Source organism: Anguilla rostrata, chromosome 5 (genome assembly GCF_018555375.3).
Source record: "Anguilla rostrata isolate EN2019 chromosome 5, ASM1855537v3, whole genome shotgun sequence".
Classification (NCBI taxonomy): Eukaryota; Metazoa; Chordata; class Actinopteri; order Anguilliformes; family Anguillidae; genus Anguilla; species Anguilla rostrata.
In genome coordinates this window covers 23,939,407-23,955,745 of record NC_057937.1, presented here as the reverse complement: position 1 = coordinate 23,955,745, position 16,339 = coordinate 23,939,407, and the positions used below count along the sequence as shown (strand labels likewise).

General features: G+C 39.1%; 1 protein-coding gene and 1 long non-coding RNA gene across 3 annotated transcripts in view; one reads left to right on the top strand and one right to left on the bottom strand.

Annotated features, from left to right (window-relative positions):
• Window positions 1-5,981: 5,981 nt before the first annotated feature.
• Window positions 5,982-10,613, top strand: LOC135256071 (uncharacterized). The gene is made up of 2 exons (XR_010330358.1): window positions 5,982-8,052; window positions 8,441-10,613. It is a non-coding gene; the product is annotated as an uncharacterized LOC135256071 (long non-coding RNA).
• Window positions 10,614-12,397: 1,784 nt separating this feature from the next.
• trip4 (thyroid hormone receptor interactor 4) overlaps window positions 12,398-16,339 on the bottom strand; it is a 104,846-nt gene continuing 100,904 nt past the window's right edge. For both annotated transcript variants that reach the window (XM_064337937.1, XM_064337938.1), the window contains exons 10-13: window positions 14,387-14,511; window positions 13,772-13,863; window positions 12,992-13,094; window positions 12,398-12,793 (exon numbers count right to left, since the gene is read on the bottom strand). In XM_064337937.1, the coding sequence (XP_064194007.1) occupies window positions 12,723-12,793; window positions 12,992-13,094; window positions 13,772-13,863; window positions 14,387-14,511 (391 nt within the window). In that variant the 3' untranslated portion in view covers window positions 12,398-12,722. The remainder of the gene's footprint in view (window positions 12,794-12,991; window positions 13,095-13,771; window positions 13,864-14,386; window positions 14,512-16,339) is intronic.

Here is a 16,339-nt window from a genome sequence, read left to right as displayed (position 1 = left end):
AAAAGATTATATTTTATCTATAATAATTTTATCTTCATTTTTTAAGATTTACCAAATTTTAAATAATTTTATTCTGTGTGGAGGTTGTAAATTGGCAGTTAAAATTGCCGAGTTGGTCACTAGCTGACCAGTTCGAGATGCCAGCTGAAAATTGATCCATTTTTTTTTATTTTTGAAAAAAGCTTATGACTGGTCATGAGCATTCACTGTATGGTACTAATCAATGGAATGGGAGGTTTAGGGTGTGCATGTGAAAAGCAGAAAATAGTGGGGAGGGGTAATTACGCAGGCTGGGAAATAGGAAGAGAAAAATAAGTGAATTACATTTATTTTAAAAAGAAAAGCGGGAAAGAGAAAAAAGGTATTGATTGGCCATAAGGGTGAAAGCCCATTTATAATTATTTTATAAATTATAATTATATTATTATAATTATAATTATTTTTCATTTTTGCTATGGGGGAGTGGTGGGTTGTGGAGAACCGTACCTGCTCACAGTAGCTACAGGTCGAGTAACTGTTACCTGCCTTAGGTTGCCCCAGAATATACTGGAGTGATCTTGCCTGTCTTTGGGTACATTCTCAGAAATAAAGGTACAATGGAGGTACATTATTGTTTAATCAATCAAATAATCAATTTTTTCAGTTAATCATCTGTTATGTACATAGATATTTAATACACCTTGGTGCAATGCAAATTGCTTCACAGTCAATTCAACAGATACATTTAGAAGATAGATACCTTAAACAAATAGGCAATGAAATAAGATCTGTAAAATAATATAAAAATATTAAATTAAGAAAATAAAATAGTAAGATATTTTAAACAGGACCAGTAAAAATTCATGTAAACACAATGCTAAAAAGATGTCGAGTTCCTTTTAAGGACTGAACAGTTCAACTGAACAGATCTAAGGACTGAACAGTTCAAAAAGCTAAAGCTAGACACTAAATGATGCCCTGCCAAAGGTCTGAGTCCTGTATCAGTTCAGGCCAAAAGTTCACATACACCTGACTAAATAAATTAAAATTCAATTTTTCACAACTCTCCATTGTGGCCAAACAGTTCATAAAACCAGTTTAAAAAGCCAAAATAAAGTTTGCAGGTGATCACCAGCCTTTTGTATTGTTCTCTGGTCAGATGAAAAAATTGAACTGTTTGGCCATAATAATCAGTGCTATATATGATGAAAAAAGAGCTCACGCCCAACTGTGAAGCATGGGGGTGGCAGCATCAGGCTGTGGAAGTTTTCCAGTTTTACTGGAAAAGGGACCGGCGCACTTCAGAAAATAGATGGCATCTTGAGGAAGGAGGATTATCTAGAAATACTGAAGCAACACCTCAAGACATCAGCGAGAAAATTAAAACTGGGTAGGACAATGATCAATCAATCAATCAATTTTATTTGTATAGCGCTTTGAACAAAGGAGCTGTGTCACAAAGCAGCTTTACAGAGAACCGGTCCCCAAAGAGTAAGCCTTAGAGCAACAGAGGCAAGGAAAAACTCCATGTGATAACAGGAAGAAACTTTGAGTAGAACCAGACTCAGCATCTGCCACGGTTTGTTATGGAAATGGCTTACATGACCTCGTAAATTACTTACGTTTTATCTGGCTGATTAAGTAGAATTAGCCAAATAAATACGGTGCTCACCATGGGTGAGTGCATCCAAATAGCCTAAACTCAAAACAGTCAATGGAAATCTGATCAATGATCCTTAGTATACCCCCAAAGTTGTAACAAAATGGCTTAAAGAAAACAAAGTTGAAGTATTGGAATGGCCATCACAAAGCCCTGACCTGAATCCCATAGAAAGTTTGTGGACTGAACTGAAAAAGCATGTCCAAGCAAGGAGGCCCTCTGAGTTACAGGACAGTTCTGTCAGGAGGAATGGGCAAACATTCTGGCAAAGTATTGTGAGAGGCCTACCCCAAGCGTTTGGAATCAACTTAAGCAATTAAACCACATATAAGCTTAACTAAATCTGTCTCTTGGTTATTATTTTCAAATGACCTCTTATGGAAATAAAGTAGATACCCTAATTTGACTTAACACCGGAAATGTATAGTAACATGAAATGTGTGGAGTTATGAGAAATTGAGTTTGCCTGTCTTTAGCCTAGGTGTATGTAAAAATTTGGCTTCAACTGTAGGAGTGAACAAAATGTTTCTGTCAGAGGATATGGGGGCCCTGATGGGCACAACTTAAAAACCCCCCGCCACTCAAATTTGTTTTTTAATGGTTAACTCTTGGAAGCATGTCTGATAGACAGATTTTTGTACAGAACTTTTCACCAGAGCACCCTTTTCATCTACTATAGAGAGAGTTTGTCCATACTCCGTTCTCCATACACTCCCGAAATCTTAGTTGGAGACTTGTAACAAGCAGCCTGATACTCCGGCCTAGTTACAAATAAATACAAAGAGCCACTGTGTAGAAAACCATGGGGTGTGAGGGCACTGCTTATCAAATCAGTATATAGATACCCTTGAAAGCAATGTATTTTTGAAAATGTGCACCCATTGTATACAACCAAACACAATGCACCATGCATCACTGTGCACCAATGCGTAGATATACACAATTGAACCATGTCCTTTAAAAAGTCTTACATCCACAAAGGATGGAAAGTCTTAAGGAAAAAAATGATCTAAAATAAAATGGGAAAAACCAAAAAAGGGAAAAATCTACAACAAAATGCAAAAATTCTTTCATCCAGCAATAAAAAGGAGAAAAAGAATAGATAAGGAAAGATCTCACCCGGCTTGAAGATTTCCCTGGTTCTTTCCTGGCCAATATCTTTGCATTAGTATGCACCTGGTGTCTCTTCCTTCCAAGAGTGGTAATTTAACTTCTCACCACTTCTAGCCCCGGACAGGAATTTAGGATGCGTGATTTTATCCTAGTTTCTTCACAAACTCTGCACCATGCCAAACACATTCAAAAAATGTGCCCTACCTTTATTACTTTACTTCCAACATCCCACTTTCTCTCAGGGACCTATTTTTCTTAAAGGGACAACTCCTATTTAACGTTTGCCTTGTGCAGCGGTAAAATGGATCTCGTAAAATGGCAGCCATAGGCTACTATTCCATGGTTCACAAGGATTCACTCACCCGTACAAAGTTTATTTGTTCTAAGGGCAAATCCACTATAATAAAACATAACATTTTTAGATGATAATGGAAAATATGTAGCACACTACATGAGCGGCAGAACCAACATTTGCTTAGGGACACTGTTGTCATCACCCTGCGCCGCTACGATCTTTTGAATATCAGTCCCACAATAACGGGGTTCGTTACTGATGTGGCAAGAAAGCGGCGTTGTTTTTGGTCGCTCATAAAATATTTTGTGAACGTAATCTCTACATGTATATATGAAATTCTCGGTAAAATATTCATTAATATTGGCATCGACCAAATGTATAGCAATACTGTTCAAAAATCTTTTATCGGGGACCGAAAATGACGTTTTGCATGAGTTGCACTGCTACCGAGATTAGCTTGCAAGCACCTCTCCGGAAAAAAAACCATTGACGTTACACTTGGCAATCTAACGAAAATTGGTGGCTTTTTTGTATCGAATATGCAAATATAATTCATGATTTGGCATAACTATGGAATGGACAACTTGCATTTATACAAGCAGCTACCGCACGCTTGTTCCAACCGCTATCTTTGTTGTAATAAACTGTAGCGTTGTGTCAATCGCGAACGATTCTTTTGGGTGAACGAAGTGTACTGAATCACTTCGTGAAACGAACTGGTCGTTCACTGACTGACTATCGTTCGCAGTTCAGTGATTCCTTCACTGAACGTACTACGCCCGCCCCGAATCGTTCGCGAACGACAGTACGCTTGCCCGAATCGTTCGCGAACGACACAACAGTAGCTACTTTTGCCCGAATCGTTCGAGAACGACTGTACAGTACACTTGCAGTACAGTACACTACAATAGTTCGTTCCTATTGCTGCAGCAAATGAGGAGTCGCTGGTGAGGAAAGTGGGTACGGTATGGAAATATGGATAATAATCGAACATCACTGTCAAGTGTGCTGTTTATTTCCAATGAAATAACAAGCCTTTAAAAAAAAACGTCTCAAAGTAGGCTAGCCAAGGCTACTATTTCATCGACTACATTTTATGAGAAAACGATAGCCTATATCTACTTAGCCAATGTATATCAGCACTTTCTCTTTCAAGCAACCGTTAGAACAAGTCACGGTAAAGAAATCAGCATCTAGGGAAATTTAGTAAAATAAAATGGCCATATCAAACACATTCTTTCAAACTAAATTGTTTAGAATAAAATTGAAACGAAAACAGAATTTTATTAAAAATAGGGAAAGGAAGTGCTTGGTTCTTTGGCTATTAAATATTCTGTGGGAAAATGCTCTGTCTATAGCATGCTTTTTACAATGGAAAACTACATTCAATTAAAATAAAATAATGTGCTAATACATGAACCGCGGTGCGCCTGTTTTCATTTTCGGTAGGCTACTAACCGTCAGCTGTTTTCGGTAGGATTCTTCGGTACACTGGGTTTTTTCACACCCCTAATCTTTATCTAGCTAAATTCTCAGCTCACTGGCTTATCCTTCACGATCGACCGTTCTCAGTTCACTAGTCAACAAAATTATGAATAGCATCAAAATATGTGAATTACAGCAATAAATATGAATTACAACTAAATATACATGTCAACAGAATGTATGCATGGCCACGAATATATGAATAACAGAACACAATATGAATAGCAGAGCAAAAAATGGAAAAAACTGAAAAATAATACCAATCAAGTACAAAATAATTGTTCATAGTCCTTAGGCAGTGCAAAAAAAAAAATTAAGCTTTCACTATATAGGCTGCTTGATCAAGTAGCCTACTGAACGAAATATGATTTTATATTAGGCAGCTTTGTTTTATTTCTTTACTGTGCCTGAGAATTCATTGCAATGCAAATTGTATGCTTGGGTTACAATTAAATTGCACTTCTAAAGACGCTTTCAACGGTAACAACATAAACAAACGTTACTGCGCATGTGCGTTGTTCTAGCCCTAACTTAACTTCCGGCAGACTTCCACAAACAATCAATAGCAACAGAGTCCCTCTAGACTATTTCTGATAACAAGCAAAATAAATAAGTAAATTACGTTAACTAGGTAGTTAAAACTATGTCTAACCAGTATTATTTGGCCTTACCAGTTGAAGAAAAGAACCGTTACTTGGCCAAACTCAAATGCGATAACGTTACACTACCAGAAAAACAAGCGACAGAAACAGATAACTGTTGACAGTATTGCACCTTGCGGAGCATCATACATTCCTTGCATAATCCATAACTATTCTGGTTACATGCACATTCTTGTGTAAAAAGTGCACTCTTTCTATTACATTGCTTAAAAACGATGATTACATGAGCCACAAAATGGGGCAAGGGCTGGGTAAATTGTGTAGCCAATGCAATTACTATAGGTATTGTGGCGTTTTCGCGAGGAAGCAGAGACGGAGACTGGCTTGGCTGTTTTCGAATCGCTCCCGGGGAGCTTCGCTTTATTTGTGACATCTCCTCAAAACGGTAATTCGTAGACTGACCATCATAGCTGGGCGAAGCCTGCTTTTGTCAAACCCCGTTTGCCGTGATTGGCTACCCCGGCGCAACGGAAACTAACCAATCACACAGCCTTAACGGCACATCACACAAAGGTCGGATTTACATACAGCGGGAAACAGCAGCACGAGACACGCAAAACAGAGACAGGCAGGGAATACAACAACAGTATTGGCTAATTGACTAATGACAGAAACATGACGGTGAAAATCATAAACCCGAGGGCTGCTAGCGCTACGGAAGCGATTCCTAGCAGGCTACACACATTCAAAATAAACGAGTATTTACACGATCGCGGAGCGGGACAAGTTAACCGCTAACAAGCTAACAATTATTTAGTTACACACAGGCAAGATCGCCACAGTATTTATTTGTATAGCATGTGTGGGAGCCAAGTTACATTTATATATTTTTTAGTTGATAAAGAAGCGCAGTCTGTATTTTGTTTAATGTATTTTGTTTAATTGTTGAATGTAAGCATAATACTTTTAATACAAGAACTCTGTGAACTCTGTGAAGTTAAAACGGTGACGTAGGTTACCGTCACTTTAAGAGAATTAGGACTGGATTCGTAAAAAACGTTGTGCTGTTGCAGCTCAATTAGCTACCGAGCCACACGGTTTTCTTACCGTAGTACGATCTTGGAGAACTTAACTTTGAATACTCCTGTAGGAAGATAATGCAAACTGTGGAATAAAATTACTTGTTCTATCTTTTACTACATCGGAGTCCTGTGGAAGTTTTTCCAACGCAAGTTGACGTACACGAGTTAAGCCAAGGCAAACGAGGAGCTGCAGCCCCCACAGCATGCATTGATGAAAAAACATCGTGGCTCTAATATTTTGGGTCATCTTGCTAGGTTACCACAACAAAAAATGATCAGGCAATGTAACATTGTCAAGTCATTGGAAACAGGTATCATAACGTTCGTTCAAAACGTAGCTATAGCGTATCAACTACTACTAGCATTGATCTGACGTTTCTGTGTATAATTTATACACTGTTAGCTACGTTTAGCTAGCTAGCTACAATCAATTTAGTTAGCTAATTGTTCATAACTATTGAAGGCTTGTTACTGGTCAGCTAGCTATTAGCTATCGCTTATCATGAGTTTGTTACCTGAAACAAAGTCAGTGCTACACCTATTCGACCACCTTTGTTCGACAGACAGGAAAACGTTAACTGATTTGCAACTATATATGAAATAGGTGAAATATCGGTAACAACCTGTACCTAGTTAAGTAGGAAAAAATGTCCTTGTTGTCATCCCGTGGTTATTTTTTCAACACTTTCACAATTTTTCTGTGCCAGCAAATAAGTCAGAGGTGGTCCAGCGCTAGCTTTTGGCTGCTAAGGGGACGTGTATCCACAACCCTATGAATTGTACTTAACATAAATTTGCTAGCATACTGTATAAGTGTCCTGTCTTGCGTATTTGAGGTTAATATGAGAAAGGGCGGTCGCTATCAGCACGTCTAGGAATCCGTACACATTCACTGTTGTAACTCAAGTGGCAGGACGCAAAATAGCCGTTGGGAAAGCAGTTTGAAAGTATGAATCAGCGTCTGCGCCATTGGCTTTAATGGGTCACAATGAGATAATTACGAGCGTGTTGCTTGTCTTAAAGTTGATATAGTAAATAAGGCTGTATTAGTATTACTAAATGTGTATGTGTGAAGTTGGTTTATTTATTTGAACAGTTTATGTGTAATTTTACAGGACTTACATTTTAACAGGTAATGATGTCCAGTTATTTCTCAAAAATACGAAGTAACAATGGGCAAGCACCAGCTATAATAATATAGCAGGGATTCAAGCAATTCGTTTCACAATTCCCTAGTGGGGTTACAAAGTTAAATAATGCATTTTTACAAATTTTCGAAATGGCATTTGTTCCAGGTTGCACCCCACAGCACAACAACCTGAGCCCAACGTCAGTCTGCTCATCAGGTTAACTTTCACTCCGTTTGTAATCGGTGCCATATTAACCAGTAAACACAAACCCAATAATAAACAAACACAGACCGGAAGTTTATTTAGGGCCAAGTGCATAACCTTGGCAACGCGCGTGCGTCCGATGAAAGCGTCTATATAGGGAATATGGGACGCAGCCATTGTTATGGCCGTTCGTATATTGAACATCGCGAGGTATTGACTTTTTCCACTCATTACTTAAGGATTTAGAAGCAACTTTGTTTATAAAAATGTCCTATGTTATTTCCTAACCACGTTTCCTTGACCTCGATGGAAAACGTAATGAGGTCAAGGAAAGATGTGACGGATAATTTATAAGGACTTAGGAAAAGACAACCGTCGTGCTAAGAGAATCCGACTGCACTTACACTAGTCTACGTAATTATCCGACAGCGGGTGTTATTGACGTGATCTGCCGTGGTGAAACTACAATGTTCCGAAGATGGACTACAAAAGCGCATATTAGGTAGGCTACTTCGCCATGTGCGTTCTTACCGTGTTGTTCTTACGTGGACAACCCGGTGAAAAATATTACTTCATTACCAAGGTTGGAATTGAAATTTAAAAAAGGAATCATAGTATTATTGTATGAAAAAAAACTGTTAAATGTATTCAAGATACGCATAACATGTTAGGCTACAAATCTACTACTGTACATCATTCTTAAGTTTCAAACATGTTGAATTAAAAACATCATCTGGCTAAAAACGTCTCATATCCCTTTGTCTTTGATGGCAGACTTCTGTGTTATGGTTAATATGCTGATTATGATCTGATTAGTATATAACCCTATGCATATAATAGTTTAAATACCACCACACAACTCATGTCGATCGTTTGTTTTCGCAACCCAGGTGCATGTGCTCTCTCCACCAGCCGGCGCAGCCAACTGCTACGCACCTCCACCATGAGAATTCAGCTGACGGCTAATTCGGCTTACGCCAAGACCGCCCCCTCCCGGGTTTCGGCATACTCATATTGATTTCACGACCCAATAGAAATTTTTACAAAAAATGCCATGTCCAATTTATTCATACCCCTTGAAATTGTCGCATTTGAAAGTGAAAATGCAAGCTTCAATACCTTTCCGTATGGTCCTGGTAATTTCTACTATGTTCTTGAGTATTCTGATCAACTATAAATTGAGATCAGCTGATGCAGTTGTTCTCTAGTTCGTTTCTAGTCATTTGCAAATCGTGGCTAAAACTATGTGATTTCATGGTCTGTATTTTGCCAACTGTGCGTCAACTCTTTCACTCCTTGCATTTTTTTACTGTTGCTTCAGGCCCTTGCTCCAGGATGCCTTTTCTGCTTTCTGAGTGCCATAACAATCAGACGAGTCTTTTTCTTCACTTGCACTCAAACGGTTATAAATTGGTTATAACATCCTTGGCTATGTTTTTAGCAGTTGAGGCTGAGGCTTGGCTATGCTTAATCCTTTCTTTAGCAGCGGCATTGCCAACCAAAATACGCTGTTAAATACACTTTGGCACATACCTTGCATAAATACCACCCTGCAATCCAGGCAGACCACAGCTTGCGCAATATAATAATCATAATATCTGGTGGATTATTATCATCATATAAATGAGATAAAGCCAACAGTAGCATAACGGAATGCCAGTACAGCGATGAAAATAGGGAAATTATAATTATAACCGGCCATTTTACTATAAATATCTATGACCAAATATGTACATACAACCAACCTGCACGTAGAGATGTCGCTTTCAAGATTGAGTGATGACCGACAATCCGTTTGTGAAATATACTCATTTGTGACACTTTGGTAACAACACATACTGTTTACGGAATTGTTGCTCTGTTTAGTACATTTAGGCTTGATCGATTATTATTTTACCCAGTAACTGACAGTATTAGCTTTCTAACAATGTATGACATGTCTAATTTGACTTTTGAAATAGCGATTTATAGTCCGGCATAACCAAAAGTATTGTCTTATGCATTCAACTGCTGCATTAGCGGTAAAAAGACGAGACGAGCACTTGCCGAGACGTTTTCGCAACGTAACATTACATACAGAAAAAGGGGGGGAAGTACATACAAGAACGAATGATTCCACATTTAAAGCCACTGTATGACCAAATGTATCTAGACACTCCTTGGTCTGGGGCTGTTTTTCATGGTTTGGGCCCCTTGTTCCAGTAAAAGTGAATACTAATACTGCAGATCACAATCACATTCTCGACAGTTACTAACCCTATCCCTAACCCTAACCCTTTCCCCTTCAGGCATGATTATGCCCCCTGAGCACACATTTGAGTCCATACAGAAATGGTTTTGTCAAGAATTGTGTGGAATAACTTGACCTGCCTGCACAGAGCCCTGACCTCAACTCCATCCAACACCTGTGGGATTAATTGGAAAGACAGATGCAAGGCAGGGGGGCATCACTCCAGTCAGTGCTCATCCTCACCAATTCTCTTCTGGATAAAAGGAAGAAAAATGTAATAAAAGATTTTAATGCTTTATTAGACAAAACGCTATGGCTATATTTTGGACCCCTGTACTGTCATTCTCACTTGAAAATGATGCAAAATTGAGTTTCTTGAGCCAAAACAGTTGATTTGTTTGTGTATTATTGTAAATCACAACAATTTAAATATTTTGGATAGATTTGGAGACACCAAGGTACACTGGTTGAAGCAAAAAATAGTGATTTTGCTTTATAGATCTCTAGTAGTTCAGTAGTTCAGATTTTTGCACACTAGTGTGCAATGAGTTTATGATCCTGGACATTTCTAATTTTAAGTGTTTTATTTTTGGGATCTCAGTATTTCATTTCAAGATAAAAAAAGAACTTCATTTTAAGAATTTTCACCAAGGTAATCACATTTGTGCCACTTTATTTCTCCCTGTATTGGATATAAACTAATGTTAGTATAGTAAATAGTACAAATGCCTTATTAGTACAAACTTCATTTTTGTTGTGTGTTTGTCTATATTTGGTTAAATATTTTACCATAATTTTAAGTAACATAATAAAGATGACACTGTTGAAAACCATTTTTATGCTATTGATTTTGAAAATGAACAAAAATGAAAATATTTAATCGTATAGTACAAACCACCAGCAGACCTTTAAAAAAGTCATTGTCAGTCTGACAGGTACCGACACCATTTGTTGAAGTATGTCTGTAAACCTTGTCTGAAAGCTTGAATATCCTAACCATGCTGCTGTATCAATTGTTTATGGTGTGCTGAAAGCCTGGCTCGTAATCCTGGTGGCCGTGCTGCAGGCTGTGAAGGCTTTCTTGGATGATTCCGGTGTTACGAGAGCAGACATTTTCTCTTTTGCTGTAGCGTAAATTGTGCTGAGGCAATTTATATAGTCAGTATAAACAGACTTTTATGCACATTCTGAAGAGTGGAAGTAATCCTGTTGGCACAAAATACTAAATATGGTAAGTGTGTGTGTGCATGCGTTCCCCCAGTTGCTCCTACATGTCTACACTCGCAGTGTGATCTCTAATGGTAGACGGGGTAGCTTCTCCCTAATCCTAATCCCGCCTTGCTTACTCTGACACTGGCCATTTTGATTCTTGCAGGCCGGCTGGAAACATCTTCCGAGAGGTGCTCCCTTTTGTCGCCGGACTTGGATACGTTCGGAACAAAATAATTAAGTTCTTTAAAAAAACGTATAGCATGCCATTTAAACTTTTAATATACCGATTAAAAAATTCCTTGCTTTTAAAACCCTTTGCTTTTATAGCTAGCTTACATTGTTTAATTGCACTCATGAAAAAATGCAAGATGTTTTTCAGACATTTAAATTGTTACCCTATCGGCATGTTAAGACTTTGCATGCAGGCGTGGGCTTCTTTCATCTTTAGCTAATGTGTTAACTGAGTGAGTGCATAACAGACGGCACCAAAATCTATGTTGCTATTTAGTCCAGTAGGTAACGTTACTTAGATTGTGGTGCTTCAATACCGTCTGTATGGGAACTGGTGCCTGCTGCCAGTTTTGGTACCAAACCCTATTCATGACTGTGTGTGTGTTTGCATGTGTATACAGTACAGGCCAAAAGTATTTGGCTACCTGTAGTTTCTTAAGGTCTTACGTTGAGAAGTATTCAGTTAATATATGTGCATTTATTGAATAACAGTAGATTTTTCCATTTCTACCTACAAAAAAAATATGAGATTTACTTAAAAAATAATCCTCGGCTTTCCTCCAAATAGCCTCCTTTGGTTTTAATTACAATAAGATCTATTCAATGATTTATTGATGTCTATTCAATGATTTTGTAAATGGAGGGTGGGAGGAAGGTGCAAGGGTAAACTGACTGAAATCTTGTCTATCTAAAGTTTTTTTTAAACCACAGGTAGCCTAATACCACTGGCCTGTAGTGTAAGTAAAATAGGCACTAAAGCTACAAGAAATATGGCAAAGAAGGCGTTAGGCTCAGATGTGCAATGGCCAAGTAAACATATTTGTGCCAGTTATTCCCTGCGAGAAACTGCAAAGAAGCTTGATCTTCTGCACACCAGCAGCAAGCTCTACGCACTTGCACAGTTTAGCCCCCAGGATTATGAAAAGCGCAGACTCTGAGATACAAAGCAGACACTAACTACTGATTCATAGCTGGGGTAGATCAATAATGTGGCCAAACCAGGATAAAGTTGTTCACCAGGGGCCCATGATTAGCACAGGCAGCTCCCTAGCGTGCTGCCAGACACAGCTCATCTGCACAGAAAGTCAAACTTGCTACACAGCTACCCTACTTTTTTAATGAGATGATTTCTATCGATTCATGATTTTGACAGACTGACTCTTAGGAACACAACTTGACCTTTCATTTTCCTATTTATTTACATTTTTCATCAATTCATTTTAAAATTGTTTTATTTTAAAATTTAACACAAAACAGCCAACAAAGAAATCTCAGCACATCTGTGGGGCACACACTCGCAGCCAATTACAGCCAGGTGTAGGATATGCCCACATACAAGGTTGTACAAGTGTTGAGACTGGCTCTGTTTTTGACTCTGATCTGGCCCAGGTGTGCGCAGATGACAGTGATAGGTCCAGGTGTGAAGCACTGTTGCAGTGGTGCAAGAGCTGATTAAATATCCCAAAATCCTGTTGTGCCATGGCTGGTCCCTCGCTCTCTCAGGCACACAAGTTGGGTGATGGCATCAGGCCTTTCCGCGCACCCTGGTGGAGCTGACTGTCCAACTTCCCTGAGACAGACATACGCACATCTCACACAAATTACATACACCTTACACATTATACACACGCAACTGACCCAAGAACTATGTATATATAAGGGTGATAACAATGTAATCAGACAACATAAGAGTAGAACAGGATACAACTACATTTCCCCAGTCTGCTTCAGGTTAATGTGTATGTTTAGGATCAGAAGCAGAACTCACATATCTTGTGTTTTCCCTTCATGGGAAATTTGATTAACAACTCTTGTGGCTGAGAACAGATGAACATAAAAGGAGAGCTGGAATCCTCACAGGTTTCATGAAACTGAGACAGAGAGAGATATGAGTCAGACAAACATAAAAGTATGTGCAGAAGCACATGGGCAGCAAAATGCTGACAGATACCACAAATGTTAAAATAATTGATCATTCTTTGATTTCTTTGGATAGAGTGACAGAGTAGTCGTCCCTAAACTCTAAAAGAGGGGTCAAAGTCGTAAAGCATGGAGTATCCCATATGTGCCCCCTTGTACTTTTGTAGTTGCAGGGACTATTTTCTTATTTCTGAGGCCATTTCACAAAGGCCAGTGCAAACTCCTTAATGCAGAATATAATCTCGACTGCTCTCATTGTTGATAAGGAATGTAGTGCTGGGCAGGTGTATGGACAGGCTGTAGTCACAGCTTGCTTTTATTACTTTTGTTCTGCTCAGGATGAAATGGAAGGATTACAAAGGATCTGGGGATGCTAAGACTGCTTCATAATTAACAGAGAAGAGGCTGAAACACAAATACATGCACACACTGAAACAGGTTTATTGGTTGTATTTCAGTCTCAGGTTTGCTCAACAGCTAAAATGGCTTCCTGTTTGTGTCGTATGTGAGGATTTGTTAATAGAAGCACTCCCACAGTTAAAAACAAGCAACAAAAATCGAATTAAAAACACAACTGTGCCACCCTTTTCACAGTTTTTCAAGTCTGTGTGCATGTGTGCACACTGACCTGTTCTTTGTATTGCTCCTGGGACAGGCAGTCAGTCATACTGACACACCCCAGCAAGCAGCCAGTGGGGTATTGTCTGGGGAACTGCAGCTCTGGGGTAGAGAGAAATTTAAGTTATTTTTCTGTTTCCAGTTTTTCTAGCTTAATACTCACTAGGGTAAATTTATGCTTAATACTCACTAGCGTAAGTTTATGCTTATTGTTTGTATAAATTACTTGAATATGTACTTCTTGCACTTGACGTATCTCTTGGGACTGTAGATTCCCCTTCTAGGAATTAGTGGACTGTGGCCTCTGACCAATTGCACTTGTTTAGGAACTATAAGAAACTCTGGGTAAGAGCACCTGAAAAATTGCAGCAATGTAATGAGATATAAAAACTGTCAGGTGCATATCCTGTGGAGTTGGCAATACTGGTAGTACCTGTCCTGTACAGCTGGCAGTACTGTCACAGGTATATTGTGAAAGCACCCATCCTGCAGAATTGTCAGTACAGTGACAAGTGCATTGTGGGAGTAACGTTTCTCTATAGTTGGCGATACTGTGATAGATGCATTACAGGAGTATCTGTCCCAGCAGAAAAGGTGGTAATATGACAAGTGAATTATAGAATACCTGTCCTGTACTGTTGGCGGTATTGGTACTCCACATGGCTGATCTCCTGGGGGGTGGGTCTCTTGGCAGCAGCAGCAATCCATAGACGACCCCTGTGAGTGGTGTACCATGATCTGCCCTCCACCCTGCAGAGACATGGTAACACTGACATGAGCAGAAAGATGCTAACTAACAAATGACAGAAACATTCAGGGCCAGGGCCTGGAATATCTGTGAAGTGCATTGAAATGTTGGCCCATTTTGAAACGCATAATACAAATAAAATTGAATAAAACCATAATACAACGCAGCAACACGGATGCTGCTGCACTGCAGAAACAAACTAGCATTGACCGACTCCAGAAACACAATTGACAAGCCCTCCTTTATTCTCATGGCCATCCAGTCACAGCTTGGCAACTGTTGCTATCTGCCATAACCTTGGTTAAGCCTTCAGGAATTCTGCAGCAACACAGATCTTGTATTTAGTTAAGATGTGCGTGGGAGACAGCACTGGATAAACTGGCAGATGCTGTAGATGCTGCTTTTTAAAATAAAAAACCCAAGACAAAATTGATTCAGTGTCAGCTTTGGATCTGTCTATGTGGAAGACCACACAATCAGATAAACACAAATACTTTTAGCCATTTCTGCAATTTCCCCAGTCTTTAGTGCTTAGCGTAATTTTTTGAGAGTTTTGGATGGTATCCGTCAACCTGTTTGACAGTTGACTGTTTGATTAGATTAGACAGCTCCTGTCAACAGTGCTGATGCCAAGAACTCCTCCCATTATGGTAATGTTGTGACAACAGGCACGGACTCAACAGCATAAAAAACTCAATGTAAGCTACAACATGTCGTACCAAAGCAAAGTTTAAAGAAATAAAGACGGACACATGGTAACCCAGTTTCAGTTGAGGATACTCTTCCCACAGTAGGTGTCTGAGACTGGGGATCCCCTGAGACACCGAGAGAGAGAGACCGCGCCGGAGCCAGAGTACGCCGCCACTGAAAAGCAAAATTGTATAAGTTCCTTTTATTTTGTCTTGGTTGTTTTAGTTTGTTGTTTTTGCCTAGATCCTGTGAGGGTGACGGGTGAAGGTTTTTTCGTTTGTTTTTTCCGATTGCTCTCTCTCTTGTAACCAAAATAAAAACGCCGGAGCTCTTCTGTCCCTTCCAGGGTAGTCACGGCGTGTGACAGATGGCATTAATGAACCAAAATGATTCAATATCAATGTGCTCTACTTGTAGACTACTGGCAGCAACTGCCCGCTGATCTTTTGAAACTTGAAGCGCACATTATTGTTGCTACAGTTGCATGTTATTTCAATTATCTCCCACAGCTGAGCATGAGATCTATTGGCTAATTTAATAAATTAATGTTATTTAAACACTGTTTTCCATGAAAACACCCAGCATTATTAATAAAACTGCTGGTTTTGGGACTAATCCACCATTTCCAAAGCCATTTATTAACACAGAACTGATAAACAAATATTTAACTTAGCAGCGCAAGAACAATACTGGTTCAAAATGTGTACTTTCTCAACTGAAGAAAATATCTGATTGGGCTTCTTCTTGCACTGTGAGCAATAGCATTTTACCTTAACTTTTCTTTCTGTTTAGTTTCTGGTGGTAGCTGATTAAACTTAATGTCTCTGGCCATTCTGAAAGCTGGACTGATGTAACAACAGTAACCAACCATGGGCAGAGCTTGAGATCAATCAGTTAAGGTCATGTTCACACTGCCATGATGATATCATTTAAAAGTGCACCTTCTACCATTGTATTCTATGAGAAGAATGTGTGACTTCTGGGCATAGCTAAGCCATATGTTTGCTGATAGACCTAGCTGACATCGTTTTCTGGTGTAAGACAGAAGCGGATAGAACTGTACCATTGATTTACTGTCTCTATCTACTGAAAACAGATAAGATTTCATCATTGTTATGTAAGTATTACTGCTCAAAATAT